The sequence below is a fragment of the Alligator sinensis genome, unplaced genomic scaffold (genome assembly GCF_000455745.1).
Source record: "Alligator sinensis unplaced genomic scaffold, ASM45574v1 scaffold45_1, whole genome shotgun sequence".
NCBI classification, from domain to species: Eukaryota; Metazoa; Chordata; order Crocodylia; family Alligatoridae; genus Alligator; species Alligator sinensis.
In genome coordinates, this window is record NW_005842267.1 from 140015 (window position 1) to 159482 (window position 19468).

The 19468-nt window shown below is 43.2% G+C and overlaps 1 protein-coding gene across 2 annotated transcripts in view; it reads left to right on the forward strand.

Moving 5' to 3' along the window:
• The window catches only part of SCIN (scinderin), a 91639-nt gene that overhangs the window by 12870 nt on the left and 59301 nt on the right, over window positions 1-19468 (forward strand). For both annotated transcript variants that reach the window (XM_006027777.2, XM_025209085.1), the window contains one exon: window positions 18864-19013. In XM_006027777.2, coding sequence (XP_006027839.1) covers window positions 18864-19013 — 150 coding nt within the window. The remainder of the gene's footprint in view (window positions 1-18863; window positions 19014-19468) is intronic.

Genomic DNA, 19468 nt, shown 5'->3' on the forward strand with positions numbered 1-19468 from the left:
AAGGCCTAGTATATGCCCTGATTGATCTTGTTTGGGGCATAGGGAGAGAGTTTTGTTCATTGTATAGTTTCTTATATTTTTTGCTCAGAGAAGATATTGGCAGCAGGTACGAAATGGGCTGTATTTGATTTGGATTTGGCTTGAATCAGGAACAGTGATTCAGTTTGTTGATTCCGATCACTGCCCCGATTTGATTCGGCTGAATCTGAAAATTCGATGCTGATTCAGAGAATCAGAGATTCAGCCATAGACGCAGCTTTAAATGTTTCTTCTATATACCTCGAGTTACCAGATGTAACTCGTGGATGGAGCATCTCACAGGGGTGCAGGGGGCCCCCGCCATGTGTTTGGCGGCGAACCTGGAAGTGGACTGGAAGTACTTTCATTCCACTTCCAGGTCTGCCACTGAGCATGCTGTGGGCCCTGTGCCCCACCGGCTCAGCGATCAGCCATGGGGGGACCCTGGGTGCCCCCCCAGACCAAGGAGACGCCAGTCGCCATGCTGAGGGGATGCGGAGGAGCCCCCCCGCATGCTCCTCAGCAGACCCGGAAGTAGACTGGAAGTGCTTCTGGTCCACTTCCAGGTGTGCTGCTGAGCCTGCTGCGGAGCCTCCCGTGCTCCTGTGGGATGCTTCATCTGCCCCACCACTGCAGCATTCACAAGCCACCTGGTACCTTGAGGTATGCAGAAAAAACATTTAAAGCTGCGTCTATATCCAAATCGCTGAATCTTTCTGAATCTCTCTGCATTGATTCAGGGTGTTCTGATTCAATTCAGAGAGATTAAAGGGTCTCCTGATTTGATTCGGATTTGGAGATTTGGCCACCAAATTGGGCCGAATCAAATCAGGGACTGAAGCTTCGCACAGCCCTAATGCTCTTGATGAATTGTGTATTATAGTTAAAGTGCCCAGAGGTACTTGTTTCAACAGAAACATACATACATACTTTGTTGTTGTTGATGTTGAAACTTTCTCTCTCCTTCTACAATAGTTCCCTCCAGTCATTTAACAAACAGCCGAAAGTGTTCAGAATTCAAACTCTTGTCTGTAAATAGCATTTTAGGATTGAACAAGAGACACCCCAGAAGAACCAAATTCCCCTCCCCTCCCTCCCACCTTTCTGCAAAAAATCCTTGTGCAGATAAGGGGATAAACATAAATGGAAATGGCTGCTTTGAGAGTAGTCCTGTTGGAGGGCTTAATTCTCTTATGGGGTTCTGCTCCTAACCTTCAAACATTCACTGATTCAAGTGGGAGTTTACTCTACTCAGCAGTCCTCCCATTCAGGTTGCATTAAATAATTTACTGCTTACAGATCTGACAGTGACATTGGAATTGTGAATGTGCTGTATTTAGCAAATTAGTATCTGATTTATCCAGGTTGTTAAAAAAAAAACCCCTGTATTTTTCAAAAGAACTGAACAATAATAACACTTCTGGAGAAATTTCCCACTCTTTTTGGCACATCTTATTCAGTGAAAGGAAAGAATTAAGTCCTGCAAGTGATTTAATTTTTAGTTTATGGTCCAGGTTTAACTAGGTTGTAAACCAATACTCACTTGTTGTGTCAACCTTGAGAAAGCAGATCAGACAGTGATTTCCTGTAGTCTGTTTGATAAACTAGAGGTGACATGGTGATCATGGTGATCATGTGTCCATACACAGGAAGAGATGTCACAAAGCTCGTTGATGGAATCTATGTGATATTTTTATCATGCATGTTCAAATCATCAGGTTGGCTGAAAGTTCCTGGTCTGCATCTTTGTCCTTGCTGTTTGTCTGATTTACAGAATCTTTAGGTTAATTGTGGGTTTAGAAAAATACATTAGCATCCAGAACTATGCTGTTATTCTACTTTAAGGCATTATTTTGTAATATATATTTTTTTTTTCTGTAGGTGAGGTTAGGAAGTAAAAAGCCAAGGCATGTTACAATTTCAAAATTAAAAGTGATATATATATGTAAGGTTTGGGTCACATATCTCCAAGAATAGAGCTGTCTTATTTGATTTGCAAAAGGTTTCCCATTATAACCTCCTGTTTTCTTAAAGATGATAATTTTGGGTGGAAATTTTCCATGGCTGGGTATCTCAGTCTTAGAAATAAAACCTCCTCTTTTTTTTTTCAAGGAGATTTTTATTTCTTGGTTAAATATTTGAAATAAACTGCATCTTGAGTGAGATTCCTTTCAATTGGAACATCTGAAGGCTTTAGTGAATCTTCATCGAAGAGTGGAGTAATGGCTGGCAGTACATAAAACAGTGGCCTTGTTGTGTCAGCACTTTAATATCATGTTGTTGTACTCTGTCAAATTAGATGAATTTCCAAGAAGAAGCAATATTCCTATTTCCTTAGCTGCTGTAGAAATGGTCCCTGTGGTATTGTAGAACATTTTGTACTTTCCATTTTGTGCCACACGTCAACAGGCCAATCATCAAATATTAATATCAAGAAAATAAAACTTATCCCTGGGCATATTTCCTTGAAATCTCATTTGAATTCCTTATTGAGCTCAGTTCCTTCAGTATTTTGAAACCTGCACTTTGTACAGATAATAAAGAGATAATTAAGAAAGTTTATTATGACCAGGACTAAAAAACTGTTGGCCACCAAGGGTTTCCCTGATTAAAGGCATGTGTGTTTTTTTTTTTTTTAAAGCATCTCTGGGCGCATCTACGTGAGCCACTACGTTGTTGTAGCGATGACCTACAGCATTGTGGCTTATTGCTACGGTGACGTAGTGTCAGTGTCATGGTTTGTGCCCACCAAAGCTACATTGCTGTAGCAATGAGTTACGTTGCGGTAGCCCATTGCTACAGTGACATAGTGTCTAGAAGTAACTGTGTATCACCAGCACTGCACAATACCGGTGGATACTGTTCAGTCATTTAGGACTAAAATACCAAATACGCAGTCAGGGACACATGTAGACATGCTTTCTGTGTATCAGGTTTGCCTGGGATATGTACGGTGCTGAACGTGATGCTGACAGTTACTGATATCTAATAAGTGACAGCTACACTGAACTACTGCATTTTAAATACCCGCCAAACTTTTTGAAAACTGCTTAACTCCTCAGGACCTCCAAAACCTGAGGGAAACATCCCTATTTTATTTATTTATTTATTGAGAGCATGCACTGACTTAAACAGAGACAGGAGGAAATGAATGTCTTTTTAAAAGTAAAAGTGGAGCAACTTATGTAGCAGAGATAGAATCGTAGAAAGTTGGGGTTGGAAGGGACCTCAGGAGCTCATCTAGTCCAAGCTCCTGCTCAAAGCAGGACTAGCCCCAACTAGATCATCCCAGCCAAAGTTTTGTCTAGCTGGGTTTTGAAAACCCCCAAGGATGGAGCTTCTACCACCTCTCTGGATAATCTGTTCCAGTGTTTTACTACCCTAGTGAGAAAATTCTTCCTAATATCGATCCTGAACTTCTCTTGCTGCAACTTGAGACCATTGCTCCTTGTTCAGTCATCTGTCACTACTGAGAATAGCTTAGGTCCATCCTCTTTCAAACCCCTCCTTCAGGTAGTCGAAGACTGCTGTTAAGTTTCCTCTCAGTCTCCTCTTCTAAACAAGCCTAGTTCCCCCAGTCTTTCTTCACAAGTCATGTCCCCCAGCCTCCGTACCATTTTTGTCACACTCTGCTGGACTGTCCAATTTTTTCACATCCTTTTTGTAGCAAGGGGCCCAAAACTGAACACAGTACTCCAGATGCAGCCTCACCAGTGCTGAGCAGAGGGGAATAATCACTACAATTGACCTGCTGGCAACACTCCTACCAATGCAGCCTAGTATGCCATTAGCCTTTTTGGCAACAAAGGCACACTGCTGGCACATATTCAGCTTGTCCACTGTGACCCCCACATCCTTTTCTTCAGAGCTACTGCCCAGGCAGTCAGCCCCCAGCCTGTACCAGTGCATGGGATCATTCCATCCTAAGTGCAGGACTTTGTACTTGTCCTTGTTGAACCTCATGAGATTCCTTTTGGCCCAATCCTCCAGTTTGTCTAAGTCACTCTGAATCCTACTCTCCAGCATATCTGCTACTCCCCCCAGCCTAGTGTCATCTGCAAAGTTGCTGAGAGTGCGCTCTATGCCATCTTCCAGATCGTTGATGAAGATATTGAACAAAATTGACCCCAGGACTGACCTCTGGGGCACTCTACTTGATACTGGCTGCCAACTAGACATTGAGCCATTGGTTTATCTGAACCTGATTCTCCAGCCAGTTTTCTATCCTCCTTACAGGCCATTCATCCAACCCATACTTACTTAACTTGTCTGTGAGAATGTTGTGGAAGACCGTATCAAAAACCTTGCTAAAGCCGAGGTACACCACATCCATCGGTCTCCCCACATCCACAGAGGCTGTTACGTCATAGAAAGCAATCAGGTTGGTCAGGCATGACCTGCCTATGGTGAATCCATGCTGACTGCTCCTAATCACCCTTTTCTCCTCCAAGTGCTTATACATGGATTCCTTGAGGATCTGCTCCATGATTTTTCCAGGGACTGAGGTGAGGCTGACTGGTCTGTAGTTCCCTGGATCCTACTTTTTTCTCTTTTTTAAATATAGGCACAATGTTTGCCCTTTTCCAATCATCCGGGAGCTTTCCTGATCGGCATGAATTTTCAAAGATGATGGCCAATGACTCTGCAGTCACATCAGCCAATTCCCTCAGCACCCTTGGGTGCATCCCATCTGGCCCCATGGACTTATACTGTATAGATCCAGCTGTTCTAAGTAGTTCTTAACCTGTTCCTTCACCACTGAGGGCTGCTCACCTTCTCTCCAAACTGTTCTGCCTAGATTATGTACAATTCCATTAAATTTTCTCATTATGGGGACATATATCATTTGCATGCATTTTTAAATACATGACTAATATGGTGCACTAGTTCCATTTTATTTTTTTTCTGATTATATTTAGAAATGTGTATGAAAAAGGAAACTAAAACATCCTATTTAGTTTTTTTCTTCACTTAATGCATGGCTACCCAACTGGAAGCCCAGAAAGTAAAGTTTTGTACCCTCCTCCCCTCTCCTCTTCAGCTTCTCCTTGGCTACTGCCCCCCCTCATTTCTGTGGCTGCTGCTGTGACTAGGGTCTCCAGCTTCCCCCTGCATTTTGTGGCTTTCATTTCCTGCTCTCACTTCAGGGCTAAGTACAGACAGTCAAAAAGCATGAGGCTGCCTGAAGTCAGTCTTCTAAGGCTGTGTAGAATGAACCAATAAGCAAATGAACACACATTCACTTTTTATTCTGGAAATGCAGCCACATGCCTTCAGTGGCCCAGGCCAGAAGCCAGGGACTGCTAGAGCAGACACGTGCTTGGCTGGAGCAGATATCTTGGGCCAAAGCTAGCCTGCCCACCTTGCGAGGCAAGGTTGTGGGGGAGGTACAAAGCATCCTGCAATTCTGGGGGACAGAGTTAACTTGAATCTGGAGGGGGTCTGAGACAGAAGTTTAGTAAAAGTGATTTAACCTGAATTGGTGAAGTCTGATACTACATCCATCCTGGTTTATCTCAAACCGGTTTTGGTATTTTGAAAGCAGTTTATGTGCACTGAACTTCTGTTGTATTACAGATTTGAACTGGTTTCTGATTACTTATGCTGGTTTATGTGCAACTTCTGTCTCTAGCAGGGCAGAGATGGGGCATGGCAGTACATTTCAGTGCAGCCTGAAGTGATGGGGGAGCCTGCAGCCAAGGAAGCTGGTGGGCTTCTTGCTCACCAATGCAGTGCATTGATGGAGGAAGCCACCTGCACTGTGGGAAGTGGAGAACCACCCACCACACTGTGCTGGGGGAGCTTGCAATCAGGGAGATAAGGGTGGGGGGGTGGACAGGGACTTGGCTTAGGCTGTGCTGGTGAGGCCCCTGCTGTGTGCGGCCCCCAGCCACTAGAAGAAAATAAAGTAGAAAATCTTTGCCTTGAAAAATGCTAGTTAGTAATGCTGTCACACGTGAGGAAAAGGAACATGTCTCCAGATACTCCTTCAGATAGGCAGAATTCCAATCTGATAACTACACAGAATGGTGGTTTTTCTTCTTAGATTAATAAGATTGCAACAATGTTATTAGCCAGTGGGCATTACAGAGAAGGCTGGAATCTGTGCAGTATTGGGATTCCCTATAAGGAGTTGGTGGAAGAATATCCATGCAGTAAGATAAATGGGGCTCATATTAATTGATACATATGCCTCTTATTAGGTAGCAATAGTGGGCAAGATACATTGCTCATTAAAGAGGTAAGATGCACTCAGAATTATTTCTCCAGTTGCTGGAGGATCAAGGTGTGGGATAATTCCAGGTATCATAGATTCATAAATGCTAGGGTCAGAAGGGACCTCAACAGATCATTGAGTCTGACCCCCTGCCCTAGGCAGCAAGAGTGCTGGGGTCAAATGACCCCAGCCAGGTGCCTATCCAGCTTTCTCTTAAAGACTCCCAAGGTAGGGGAGAGCACCACTTCCCTTGGAAGCCCATTCCAAATTTTGGCCACCCTTACCATGAAGAAGTTTTTCCTGATATCTAGCCTAAATCTACTCTCTGTCAGTTTGTGACCATTGTTCCTTGTTACCTCAAGAGGTGCCCTGGTGAACAGAGCATCTCTGATCCCTTGCTGCGTCTCCCTGATGAATTCGTAGGCGACCACAAGATCACCTCTCAGCATTCTCTTGTGGAGGCTGAAGAGATCCAGGTCCCTCAGTCTTTCCTCATAGGGCTTGTCCTGTAAGCCCCTGACCGTATGAGTGTCTCTCCTCTGGACCCTCTCAAGTCTATCAACCTCCTTCTTGAAGTACAGTGCTCAAAACTGGATGCAGTACTTCAACTGTAGTCTGACCAATGCCACGTAGAGGGGAAGTATCACCTCCTTGGTTCTACGTGTCCTGCATCAGCTGATGCATGATAAAGTGTGGTTAGCTTTGCTGACAATTTTGTCACACTGATGACTCATGTTCATCTTGGAGTCCACTATGACTCCAAGATCCCTTTCCACTTCTGTGCTGCTGAGAGTATCACTTCCCAGCCAGTAGGTGTGCTGCATATTTTTGCACCCTAGGTGATGCGCTCTGCACTTGTCCTTGTTGTACTGCATCCTGTTGTGTACTGCCCAGTTTTCTAACCTGTCTAGGTCTGCCTGCAATCGTTCTCTACCCTCCAGCGCACGCACTTCACCCCACAATTTAGTATCGTCTGCAAACTTGGACAGACTTCACAACCACATCCAAATCACTGATGAAGATATTGAAGAGTACAGGTCCAAGGACCAAACCCTGTGGGACCCCACTACCTACATCCTTCCAGGTCAATACTGACCCGTCTACTACCACTCTGTAGGTGCAACCGCTAAGCCAATTTGCCACCCACCGAACCTTGTAAACATCTATATCGCAGCCTTTTAATTTATTTATGAGAATGGGATGAGATATCGTATTGAAGGCCTTGCTAAAATCCAAGAAAACAACATCCACCTCTACTCCTGCATCTAAGCATTTTGTGACCCTGTCATAAAACGAAACCAGATTGGTCAGGCATGATCTACCTGCTACGAATCCATGCTGGTTTGCCTGCTGCATTATTTTTCCCTCTGGGCTCCCACAGATATGATCTTTCAAAATCTTTTCAAAGACTTTTCCAAGGATGTAGGTGAGACTGACTGACCTGTAATTACTCGGATCCTCCTTCCTCCCCTTCTTGAAAATAGGGACCACATTTTCCAGTCCTCCAGGACCTGACCTAAGCACCATGAGGTTATCTGGAGTAAAAATCATATGACTATAGAGTTTCTCCTCTACTTGTGCTCATACCCCTAACATGATGCCAGTAATATTTAGTTACTGAAATGGCCATCTCTTCTAAACTGCATTAGAGAGTGTCCATCTGCAAAATAATTGGAAGACTTCCTCTTTTTTCACAAAAATTCCTCTTTTCTTCTTTGTTTTGACCTCAGTGGCTGCTTTCCTTCCTCCTATAGATACAATGTTTTCTTTTTTTTATTTCTTCTACATGATATTAATAAGATGAAGAGCACAGATACCTACTTTAGATGCCTTACCAATAGCTATGATTCACTATCCCACTGTCTCCTTCTGCAATCTCCTTTCCTTTTTCTGGGTGGGTTTTTGTTCTGTTCCCCTTGGTATATTAGTTGCTTGTATTTAACCACTTTTTTGGCAATAAACCAGATCAGACAGCTGTAAATCTAGATTTTCAGTTTAAGGGGATTCACCATCATGAATGTATTATATTATCTTCTCTAATCCTGTTCCCTCTGCCATGCTACCAGTAGTGTAGGAAAAATATTATGTATCTCTATCTCCTAATGTCCTTCCTTCATTGTCCTTCAATGTCCCCTTTTTCTCTTGCAACTAACTACTTTTATAATTTGAGACAACTCTTGAATTAAAATTTTATGTATAGCTGTGATAGTTGTTAACTAAGAGTAAACTGAAATAGTACTTGCGATTCAGTTCAACTGATTCCATAACAATTTAGCAGTTTAGAGACACAGGGCCAGAATCTATTCCACCTATTAAGCATCAAAGTGGATTTAGGCATCTATAACAAAACCTGTTCCATTCTGTTCACGTTCCTGAAAATCTATTAATGTATCCACTTCCATAGTACACAGTGTAATCTTACTCTTAAGATGGGTCATAAAAAGCAGGAAGGAAGACAAGGACTTCCTCACCCTTTTTATTACCTGTTTTTCCAGGGACTCAGAGTAGAATGGAATTGCACTTCTGTAGCTAAGAGGTGTAATAGTATATGGCCCATGGTTTATATCTACATGCGGTATAGTTCACGTTGCTTGGTGTGACAGTTAATAGTGCTCTGTCCTTCCCAGTGATCTACAGTGGTTCTTGTGTGAATATTTAGTGTCAGTATTGCTGACTTGGAGAATTCCAAAAACCACATTAGGCCTTCAGAGATGAAGAAAGATAAACTTTGAATTTGATTTTTATTTATGCTGCAGTTTTCAAGAGTCTTTGTGGTGTTTTTAGCTATAAGAGCTACATGCATATTATTTTTAAATTGCCTGATTCCAAGAAAAACCCTGGCATTTGCAGACTCCCAATAAAGGTGAGGTATCTGTAACACTATAATAGATGCAACTGTGCCTAAATAGATGCCTGACAGTGCTTAAATATCTACTTACATGCCCTTTCTTCCTAAAGCTGTCTGTGGAATAAGAAATCCCAGAGTGTATCATTCCTTGTGCTTCTCTCTGAGCTCATGTACTCTGGGTATTTATATCCTTTGCTGAGAGTCCAAAATAGTGCTGTAAGTTCCCCAAATGTACTAATACAATGGTTAGGTAATATGTCATACGAAGAAATGGAAATGCTGTAGATGGATGTTCGTGTCAAGCCAGTGGAAATATTTTTTTTCTCTCTCTCTCAGCTGTTTTTTATTTCTATCTGGGTCAGATGGGAGAATCGTAAATGGGTTACAGAGACAATGGCATCCTTATAATTGAGAGAGGCCCATAGTAGTCTCAGACATCAGTTTGATTGATTGAACTGTTTGTATGCTTCAAAGTCTCACACACAGCATGATGGTTTCAACAAGTTTGAGAGGCAGATTTAACAATTTAGCTGGGGAAGGAAAGGGGCGTGGGAGGGAGAGGCATGACTTCGCTCCAGATTTCCTTTCTAGGTTCTGCCTTGCCCTCTATGCTCTGAGCCTACAATTTGGGGTATTTTTTGGGGGGTGGGGGGAGGGGCTTTTCTTTAACTTGTTTCATGCTCAAACAATCTGCCTTCACAGCAGTTTACCAACAAAATGGATAACTGGTAATTTTTTTTTTCAGTGTAGATTTTTAGTTTATTGATTAAATTCAACAAAGTAGGAAACATTAGGAGTAGGGAGAAGAAGGGGAAAATCAATCCAGGGGTTTCAAATGCAGACTGAGAGGCCTGCTCCAATTACAGAAATGGGAAGTATTTAGGAGGAAGGAAAGCAATAATGGAGAGAAGACACACTAAAAGGGCACATCTTTATTTGTATACAGTATAATATTCTTGATGGGTGTTAACTAATCTGAGGTAAGTAACTTCATGTCTCACCTTACTGAAAGCAGATTGTGTTTTCATTTGGGTTAGACTAGTGGTGCTCAAGCGTTTGGCTTCACGGGCCAGATGAATGGCATAGGGCTGGTCTGTGTGCCAGCCTGGTGCCATCCCCTTGCCCAGCCCTGTGTGCTGGGATTGGGCCCTGGGGCCTAGCACCATTCCTGCCTGATCTAGCATTTAGGGCTCCCTATGGGCCCAGAAGTTTGGCAGCAGGGGAGTGGTGTCACCTGACCTGGCCCACAGGCTGGGGGTTGAGTACCTCTGAGATAGACAGTCGAGTTACAGAACTGGGCAAATTAATGCTAGGATTTACCTTGACCTGCTAACAAATGTGAGAACTATAGACTGTCTTCTCTCTGTATAGACTAACTGAATCAGAGATGTTTAAGCTTTCACGAGGAAGCTCTCGTTTTATCAGATGCTGTTAAATGGCCTGTATGAAGTTTTGGTCACTGATTCGATTCAGCCTGATTCGGCAGCCAAATCTGAATCAAATCAGGAGACCCTTTAATTTCTCAGAATTGAATCAGAACCCTCCAAATCATTTCGGAGAGGTTCGACGATTTGGACATAGACACAGTTTTATATGTTTTTTCTACATATCTCAAGGTACCAGGCGGCTCATGAATGCTGAGATGGTAGGGTGGATGGAACTTCCCAGAGCAGTGCAGGCAAATCCCCAGCACACTCGGCAGCGGGCCTGGAAGTGGACCGGAAGTAGTTCCGGTCCATCCGCGCCCCCCCGCCCCCCCCTTCCTCCTTTGGGAGCTCCATCTGCCCCACTGTATAGCGTTCATGAACCATACTTGGTACCTCAAGGTATGTAGAAAAAACATTTAAAGCTGTGTCTATGGTTCTCTGAATCAGCATCGAATCTTCACTTTCAGATTTTGCTGAATTAAATTGGGACTGTGATCTGAATCAACAAATCACTACTGTGTTCCACTAATGAATTTGTAGGCCATGAGATCACCTCTCAGCCATCATATGAGGAGGCTAAAGAGGTCCAGATCCCTCAGTCTCTCCTTATAGGACTTGTTCTATAAGCCCCTGACCATATGAGTGGCTCTCTTCTGGTCTCCGTCGAGTCTCTCAACATCCTTCTTGAAGTACAGTGCCCAAAACTGGACGCAATACTTCAACTGCAGTCTGACCAATGTCGCATAGAGGGGAAGTATCACCTCCTTGGTTCTATTTGTCATGCATCAGCTGATGCATGATAAAGTGTGGTTAGCTTTGCTGGCGATTTCGTCACACTGACAACTCATGTTCATCTTGGAGTCCACTATGAGATCCCTTTCTGCTTCTGTGCTGCTGAGAGTGTCACTTCCTAGCCAGTAGGCATGCTGCATATTTTTGTGCCCTAGGTGACGCACTCTGCACTTGTCCTTGTTGTACTGCATCCTATTGTGTACTGCCCATTTTTCTAACCTGTCCAGGTCTGCCTGCAATCATTCTCTACCCTCCAGAGCACGCACTTCACCCCACAATTTAGTATCGTCTGCAAACTTGGACAGACTTCACACCCACATCCAAATCACTGATGAAGATATTGAAGAGTACAGGTCCAAGGACCAAACCCTGTGGGACCCCACTACCCACATTCTTCCACGTCGATACTGACCCATCTACTGCCACTCCCTAGGTGCAACTGCTAAGTCAATTTGCCACCCACCGAACCCTGTAAACATCTATATCACAGCCTCTTAATTTATTTATGAGAATGGGATGAGATATCATATTGAAGGCCTTGCTAAAATCCAAGAAAATGACATCCACCTCTACTCCTGTGTCTAGGCTTTGAAGAATTTCCCTGGTATAAAAGAAAACAGAATTTAAGTTTTTTCTCTGTTAGTAAATGAATGAACAGCATTTTTGTGTGTGTGCATGCATGTGTGTTTAGGGAAGCAAAGTTCAGATCTGGTTCCAGACTTCCCCAAAATCTGGGACTTTCTGGATCTAAGGTTTTGGTTTATTTTGTTTCAAGTACTTGTACCTGTTTGAGGGGAAGGACCATGACGACAATATTTTGCTTCCTGTTTCTGTGTTCTGAATGCTTCAGTTCTGACTTGCCATGCATGTGATTCATGGAATTAGACATGGCAATTAATAGCAACAAATGGATAGTATATACAGGGAAAGGCAACTGCTGAACTTTATTCAGTGTATTCAAACCTCCCAGCCAGCTTCCCACTGTACTTACTTGGGCTCATTTAATAAAAGGAACATTTTTTTAAAATCCTTTGGGGCAGTGGGGGCTAGCCTTATTGGCAGGCATGCCACAGATTAGCCCCATACCCTCCCTGATCCCTTTCCTGTACCCAATCTGTTTCTCTGCTTTTGCTTCCTGCCCTGTCTGTTGCTGTTCTGCCTGTCTCCTCCCCAATCAGCTGCATGCCATACACTGAGGATACTCATGCCATACAGTGTGGATATAATTCTTCACAGCATGCATTGGAATGTAAAGACTTTGGGTCCTCCAATGAAAGTCTTTCCTTGTAAGTACAGCTTAGCTTGTTTCTTTACAATATGAATCTATTTTTGCCACTAGGCCTGCTGCAGCTGTCCAAACTTGTAATATACTCAGTAGGTTCTAATATCTACTGAAAGTGCCTAGAAAGGAAAGGTGCTTATTGTACTGACTAGAAGCCAGTCAGCATTATCAAGAGTAAAGTAGGAGTGAGAGAGCTGCTGGGAACTTGAAGAAACACACTGTGATATACAACTTTTTTTACACCAGTGACAAAGATTCCCCTTTCCATGAATGCTGTTAGTCATGAAAAATGGTGTGGCATGTGTTTTTGGCTTTTGCAGTCTGTGTGGTTTTTTAGCCCCGAATAAGGCTTATAGAGCCTGGGCAGGTAATATGTTTTCATTTGCTTTCAATTTGGACAGGGAGCCAGCTGAATACAAAGGCTACTACTGTGTGTGGAGACAGAGAATAAGAACTGTTTTTATACCAAACCACCCGCAAAATGAGCAAGTTAATTTTTGTTTTGTTTTTTGCCTGCTGGTTTTTTTTAGTAGCTTCCCATCCAGTTCAGGGCCAGAACTGGATATGCAGGGATGTGTTGTCCTTGTCTGTTGGATAAAAAATACCTTGATATTTTCCTTTTAAGATCTCAAAGAGACATGTAAACAAGCAGTCCATTCTCTGTTTACTTTTGTATTGTAGGCAAATATTTCAAATAGAAACTTCTTCTGTTTCTGCTTCTTTCAAATAGAAACTGTGTGACTTGCCCAGGGTCTCAGGAAATCCAGGGCAGTCTGAGGACTGGTGACTCCTAGTGCCATGCTGTAACCAATACACCAAACACTATTGTTCCATTTGCTAGAGGGCTAGGTGGGAGAGGAGAAATCTTGAGATGGTAGATGCTGTCTTACTACATAGAAACGGCATGACAGGACCACTTCTCAGAGCTCTAGAAAGCACTAATAATGAGGACCAATTTCTTGGCTGGCTTATGCTGCAGCCCCAAAAGAGGTCCACCAGTCTGTGCCAGTTCAGATACGCTCAGGGTGCATTTACATGCGCTGTTAATGTGCAGGAATAAACTCTGGCACATGTTGCACTGAAGTTTATTGCTTCCGGGCACCGCATTTACATGTGTGCCTACAGTCGGGACTGCAGCATGTTGTGCCAGGTCAGAGCAGCACCAGCTGGCAGGGGAGCCAGAGGGTCAGCCTGCCAGCCCGGGGCTCCTTTGCTCTGCCTTAACGTGATGTGGAAGGGCTGGCTGGGGCACGAGGGTGCAGGACTAGTCAGCAGGCAGCCCCTGTGCTGAAGCACCCTCATGCCCCAGCCAGCTGGGTTAGCGTCTACATGCGTGTTGCTGCACAGTAAAAAAAAACTCTGCCACAGAAAAGTACTTGTATTTACAAGTACTAACCTGCAGTGGAGTTTACTATGGCCTAATAGGGCCACATGTGCAGATGTGGAGACTTTACTGTGGAGCTAATTAAACATCTTGGGTCTACTCTGCAGTAAACATTTTGTGTAGACACACCATCAGTTGTCTAGTTTAGTCACTGCTGACATCAGAACATGAGAGTGAGACCACTGTTTGCTCTTTGTTTCTGGAAAGGGCACTTTCTGCACACCTTCTGAGTGAATTAATTATTGCTATCGTTCACAATTTTATTGAGTTGTAGCATTTTTTTTCCCCCTAAACATCCAGGTTCTGTAGACATGGTTAGACACAAATCTCTTTTTTCATTTAAGAGTCCTAGTCTATGCGGTTTTAGAGCAAAGCTGGAAAATATGAATAACATATACCTTTGAGTCAAAACCCAGAAGGCCAATAAAGAATCTGACACTTAACATTAAAAACATATATTTAAAGCCAATTATAACCTTTTGGTAGCCAGATATACAGTTTTTTATGTTGTGGGTTGATATGACTGCTATTCTGAACTCCTTGGTAGGTTAGAGCAGCGTATGTCATACTGGACAATATTGTTGAACTTCATGCTTTCATCAGCTGTGGCCTATTCCACTTTCTTGTCCTTTAGAATATAGCATCAGATTATAATCTCCCCAGTCTCATTGTTGATCTGTTACTCCCACACAAACTCCCGTACAATTGAGACTCAGCGTGTGTAAAGAGATAATTATTTACCCCAAGGTTGCATTGAAAATTATATATAATAGAGATGGATACCAGGTCTGTAACAAAACACAGCTCTGTAAAGTACTGTTTCCTCTACTTTGCTCAGCTGCCTTTTTAAAAAAAAATTCAAAAAGGGACTTCTGAAAAATAAACAGGGTTTGGTACAGAAACTACTGATGAATGAAGCTCCTATTTTGAGAGGAGCGAACATTTGAAGGTTATTTTCCCTTTAATGGATGTTTGTTCTTGTCAGTCTGCCAGTTCAGAATAAGACTAGAAATATAAAACTAAAAATAGTTTTCTTTAGTTAAGCCCAGAACTGTACCATGCCCTGTGTCAGAGCCGTATGAATAAAAGAAAATGTAACTTTATATTTTATGCCAGCCTGGAGCTGTTCACCCCCTGCCTCAACATGCTGCAGGGGGGCTGGCTAGGACAGGACGGTGCTCCAGTGTGGAGCTAGCCAGCAGGCAACTGCCACACTGTAGCACCCTCATGCCCCAGCCAGCCCAGTCTCTGTCTACATCTCTCTGTGGCAGAGTAAATTACTCCACTGCGGGATAGTACTTATATTTGGCAGTTACTCCAACCTAATAGCATCACATGTGTCATGCTGACATTTTACTGTGGAGCTAATTAGTCAACTTTGCTGTAAACGTCTCATGTAGATGTGCCCACTGAAGCTGAGGGGCACCAGATATAGTTTTCTGCAAGTAGGCCTGCCTTCCCACCGTAGACTGGAGTTAAGTATTTATGGTAATCCATCCGTGTCAGAAGGTCAGCTGTCACATTCTGCACCAGCCACAGCTTATGCTGTTTAAAAGGAATTACTTAAACTTTTCTCAAAGAAGCTGTATTTCATAGGTCAATTTTACGAAAACAACACTCAAATGAATGCTGTTTTTGCCCTGGATCCAGGTTTTAGTGGCAATCAACAAGGAAACGTTTAAAAAGTGATATAAAGACTTAGCTACCTCCAGCACTTTGGATAGTGGTAAATTGTCTGTACCTTCGCAGAAAAACAGTAGGGCTGTGCGAAATTTCGCCAAATGTTTCGTTTCAAAGCTGTTCAAGCTCAAAACAGTGAAATTGAAACAAAACAAAAAGCATTGAAACAGCTTCAAAATGAAATGAGGGCACTCAAAACATTTTGAAAGTTTCTAAATGTTTTGAGTTTCAAAGCAGCCTGATAGTGGGAGGCAGAGGAGAGCCAGGGCTGTGCTCTGAGCAGCTCTGCAGCCCCATGTAGCTCCGCAGCCCCACAGAGACCATTTGTGAAAGGGGTTTCCACTGGATTTTAGCTTTCCTGTTTGCTTCTTAAGATAGAAGCTGTCGGCCATTTTGCAGCACTGCCTCTCCATGCTTCTATTCCAGCAAAAAAAAAATCATCTTCCCCAGTTAAGACATGCATTTGGGAGGGATGAGGGTAGGGAAGGCATATGGGAGTACATATAATATCAAGAAATCATAGCTGACTTTTTTAACCATGTTTCCAGAACTGCTCCATCAACTACTACAACTGCTTGCTGTCCAGTGCTTTTTAACATCTTTATCAATGATTTGGATGTGGGGGTGAAGAGCATACCGGCCAAGTTCATGGATGACACCAAGTTATGGGGGGGGAGTGTGATCACGTCTGAAGATAGGCTGCAGATTTAGGCAGACCTGGACAGGCTGGAAAGTTGAGCGAAATGGAACCAGATGAAGTTAAACAATGAGAAGTGTAAAGTGCTCCATCTGGGGGGAAACAATCCCCACCATACCTATAGGCTTGGTGGTGCCAATTTGACTAGCACCATGACTGAAAGGGACCTAGGAGTAATAATTGACCATTGCATGAACATGAGCCATCGGTGCGATGCTGTGGCCAGCAGGGCAAACAATACTCTGGCATGCATCAACCGATGCATCTCAAGCAAAACCAAGGAAGTGATTCTTCTGCTCTACTCAGCATTGGTGAGACCATAACTGGAGTAGTGTGTCCAGTTCTGGGTGCTGCACTTCAACAAGGACATGGAAAAACTTGAGTCCAGAGAAGAGCCACCCATATGATCAGAGACTTGCAAGGCAGACCATACAAGGAGAGACTGGGGGACTTGGGCCTCTTCCATCTGGAAAAGAGAAGGCTGAGAGGGGACTGGGTAGCAATTTACTGCTACATCAGGGGAATACATCGAGAGCTCAGTGAACAACTGTTAACCAGGGCACCCTGGGGAAAAACCAGGAGTAATGGCCACAAACTCCTGGAAGTCCACTTCAGGATTAACTCTAGGAAAAGCAGTTAGGGTGTCTAGACTGTGGAATAAACTATCCCCAGAGGTGGTGCAATCACCTACCGTGGAAATCTTCAAGAGGAGACTGGACGATCACCTTGCTGGGGTCACCTAACCCCAGCTGTCTTTCCTGCCTAGTGCTGGGAGGGCTGGATCCGATGATCTTGCGAATTCCCTTCCAGCCCCTTACAATCTATGAATCTATTAATCATGTCCTGCTCTGCCAAGTTTTCCATTAAGATCTGCAAGGACTGAAATCTATTCTTTCTCTGAAACACAATCTGCATTCAAGTCTGATGATTAGATTTGCCAAACATTTTACCTGTTCTAAACAAACTTTATTGTGAGGCTGTCATTTGAAAGATTCCTGGTGATAACAGTATCTGTGGAAGAGCTTGCCCAAAGCCTGAGCCTTAGTTAGTGAGCTTTCATAGGTTTTGGATCAGGTTCATATTGAGAAAATCCTCCAGTTAAGAAAACATTTTTTATGAGTGAATATATAGCAGTGCTCAATTGGTGTTCACTTTCTGTGGTCCTAGTTTTAAAAATGTGTCAGCACAAGAATGGATATACATTGATACGACTTTCTAGAATGAAAAGTCCCTAAATTATGAATTGGTTAAATAATTTGAAGGACCTTTCTTCATACCTGAGTATATGGGAAGAACCTTTCTAAACGTTCTAAAATGTTTGAGTGATGTTGTTTTTGTTTTGCTTTCTGGCTGGGATCAGAACTAGAACTATGTCAAAGTCGTATAAGAGAGGCTCTAATTTTAACACATTCCTGTGCAGGCCGGGTGCGATCCGGGCCCTTTTTGTGCTCCGCGCGGGCTGTGGCCAGCAGCCCGGGCACTCTGGGTCGGAGAAAACAGGCGACACGCTAGAATTAGTCACAGACGCGTAATGGTTGATTCAAGATTGTTTACTTACACCGAAGATGGTCGCGGTGTAGGCTGGACAGTTTCCCAGGCACAGCTCCGCTTAAATCCCCAGTTTGAGGACTCGGACAAAAACTCTGTCACTCACATGGAGTTGTCGAAGCTCCGTGGGTCCTTTTGCGCGCAGGGAGAGGGATACGTCGAGGATTGCGAACGGCGACGAGGAGAGGCTAGAGGCTGATCAGACCCCTGTTGCCTCCTTGAAATGCACTGGGTCTGATAGGCTCCTCAGCGCTTAGAGATCTTCACACAGCGTGAAGTCTCCTCCTCCTGGTGTTCGTGGAGTCCTCCAACTTGGGCGGAAACCACTCAAGCTTTTTATACGACTAGCAAGCCAATCACTAGCCGCCACATGTGAATAATTTAACGCAAGCCAATAATGGGGCTCGAATTACAATACAAATGGCGGGAACTCTTTGCAAAGTGCATTTCTGTGCTGCAAAGAAGAAATGCACACTGCAAAGAAAGCTACAAATTGGCGGGAAAATAATGCAGTGGTGCCAAAGCGCACACACAAACAAAAATCATACCTTTGGGTTGTGACAATTCCTAATTGTAAAACAAAGTGCCAGAAATGTCATGACAGAGCCAGACAAGAATCTCCCAAGAATAAACTTAAGAGGGCCATATTGTTTAGATAAGTGTCAGATACCCAAAGATCACAACCAAACACAAACTCTGAAGTTCAGCCATCTCCTAATGTGTGAATTGCTATATAAATACCTTAGATGTTACAGTTACATTGCTGTTCCAAGTAACATAGAAATACTCTTGGAAACAATTCTCAACTGTTGTAAATTGATGTAACTTAATTGAAATCAAAGATGCTATCCTGATTTGAAATGTGCCTGATTTGAAATGTGTGCATTGGGTTAAAAACACGTTCAAACTATTGAGTCTGTCCAGTGTTGATTTGAGTGGCTGAAACATCTGTATTCATTTTTTTTCCTAGAAAATTTTCCAGTGGTGTGGTTCAGCATGCAATAAGTATGAGCGCCTGAAAGCTAATCAAGTGGCTGTTGGCATTCGGGACAATGAAAGGAATGGAAGGTCTCAGTTAATCGTTGTGGAAGAAGGAAGTGAACCAAATGAAGTTATAAAGGTATTGTACAGTTATTTCTAATTCAGGCACACCATTATCCAAACACTTGGGCATATTTTACTGTAATACTACCTCAGGACAGAATGTCATTTTCATCAGAGCTGCTGAATTAAGCAGGATTAGGACCAGTGTTTACACAGGAGACATCTCTAATGGAAACCAAGATGCTTTATGTAGTTGTGAGGGTGGTGAATTCACCACAGGTAGTGACACCTCATCAGGGATCTTGGTATCAGTTGTTATTGTAATAAACACTGGGCGTGTCTACATGAGATGCTAACTGTGCAGTAGCCTAATAATATGGCACAGTAGCACAATAGCATAAACAGTGCTAATATGCTACTGTGCTGTATTATTAGGCTACTGCGTAGTAGTGTCACTAAAATGGTGTGTGCTGGTGCTACTGCATGGTAACTCTGGTTACTGTGCATTTAGTATTTGATTATACAAGTACT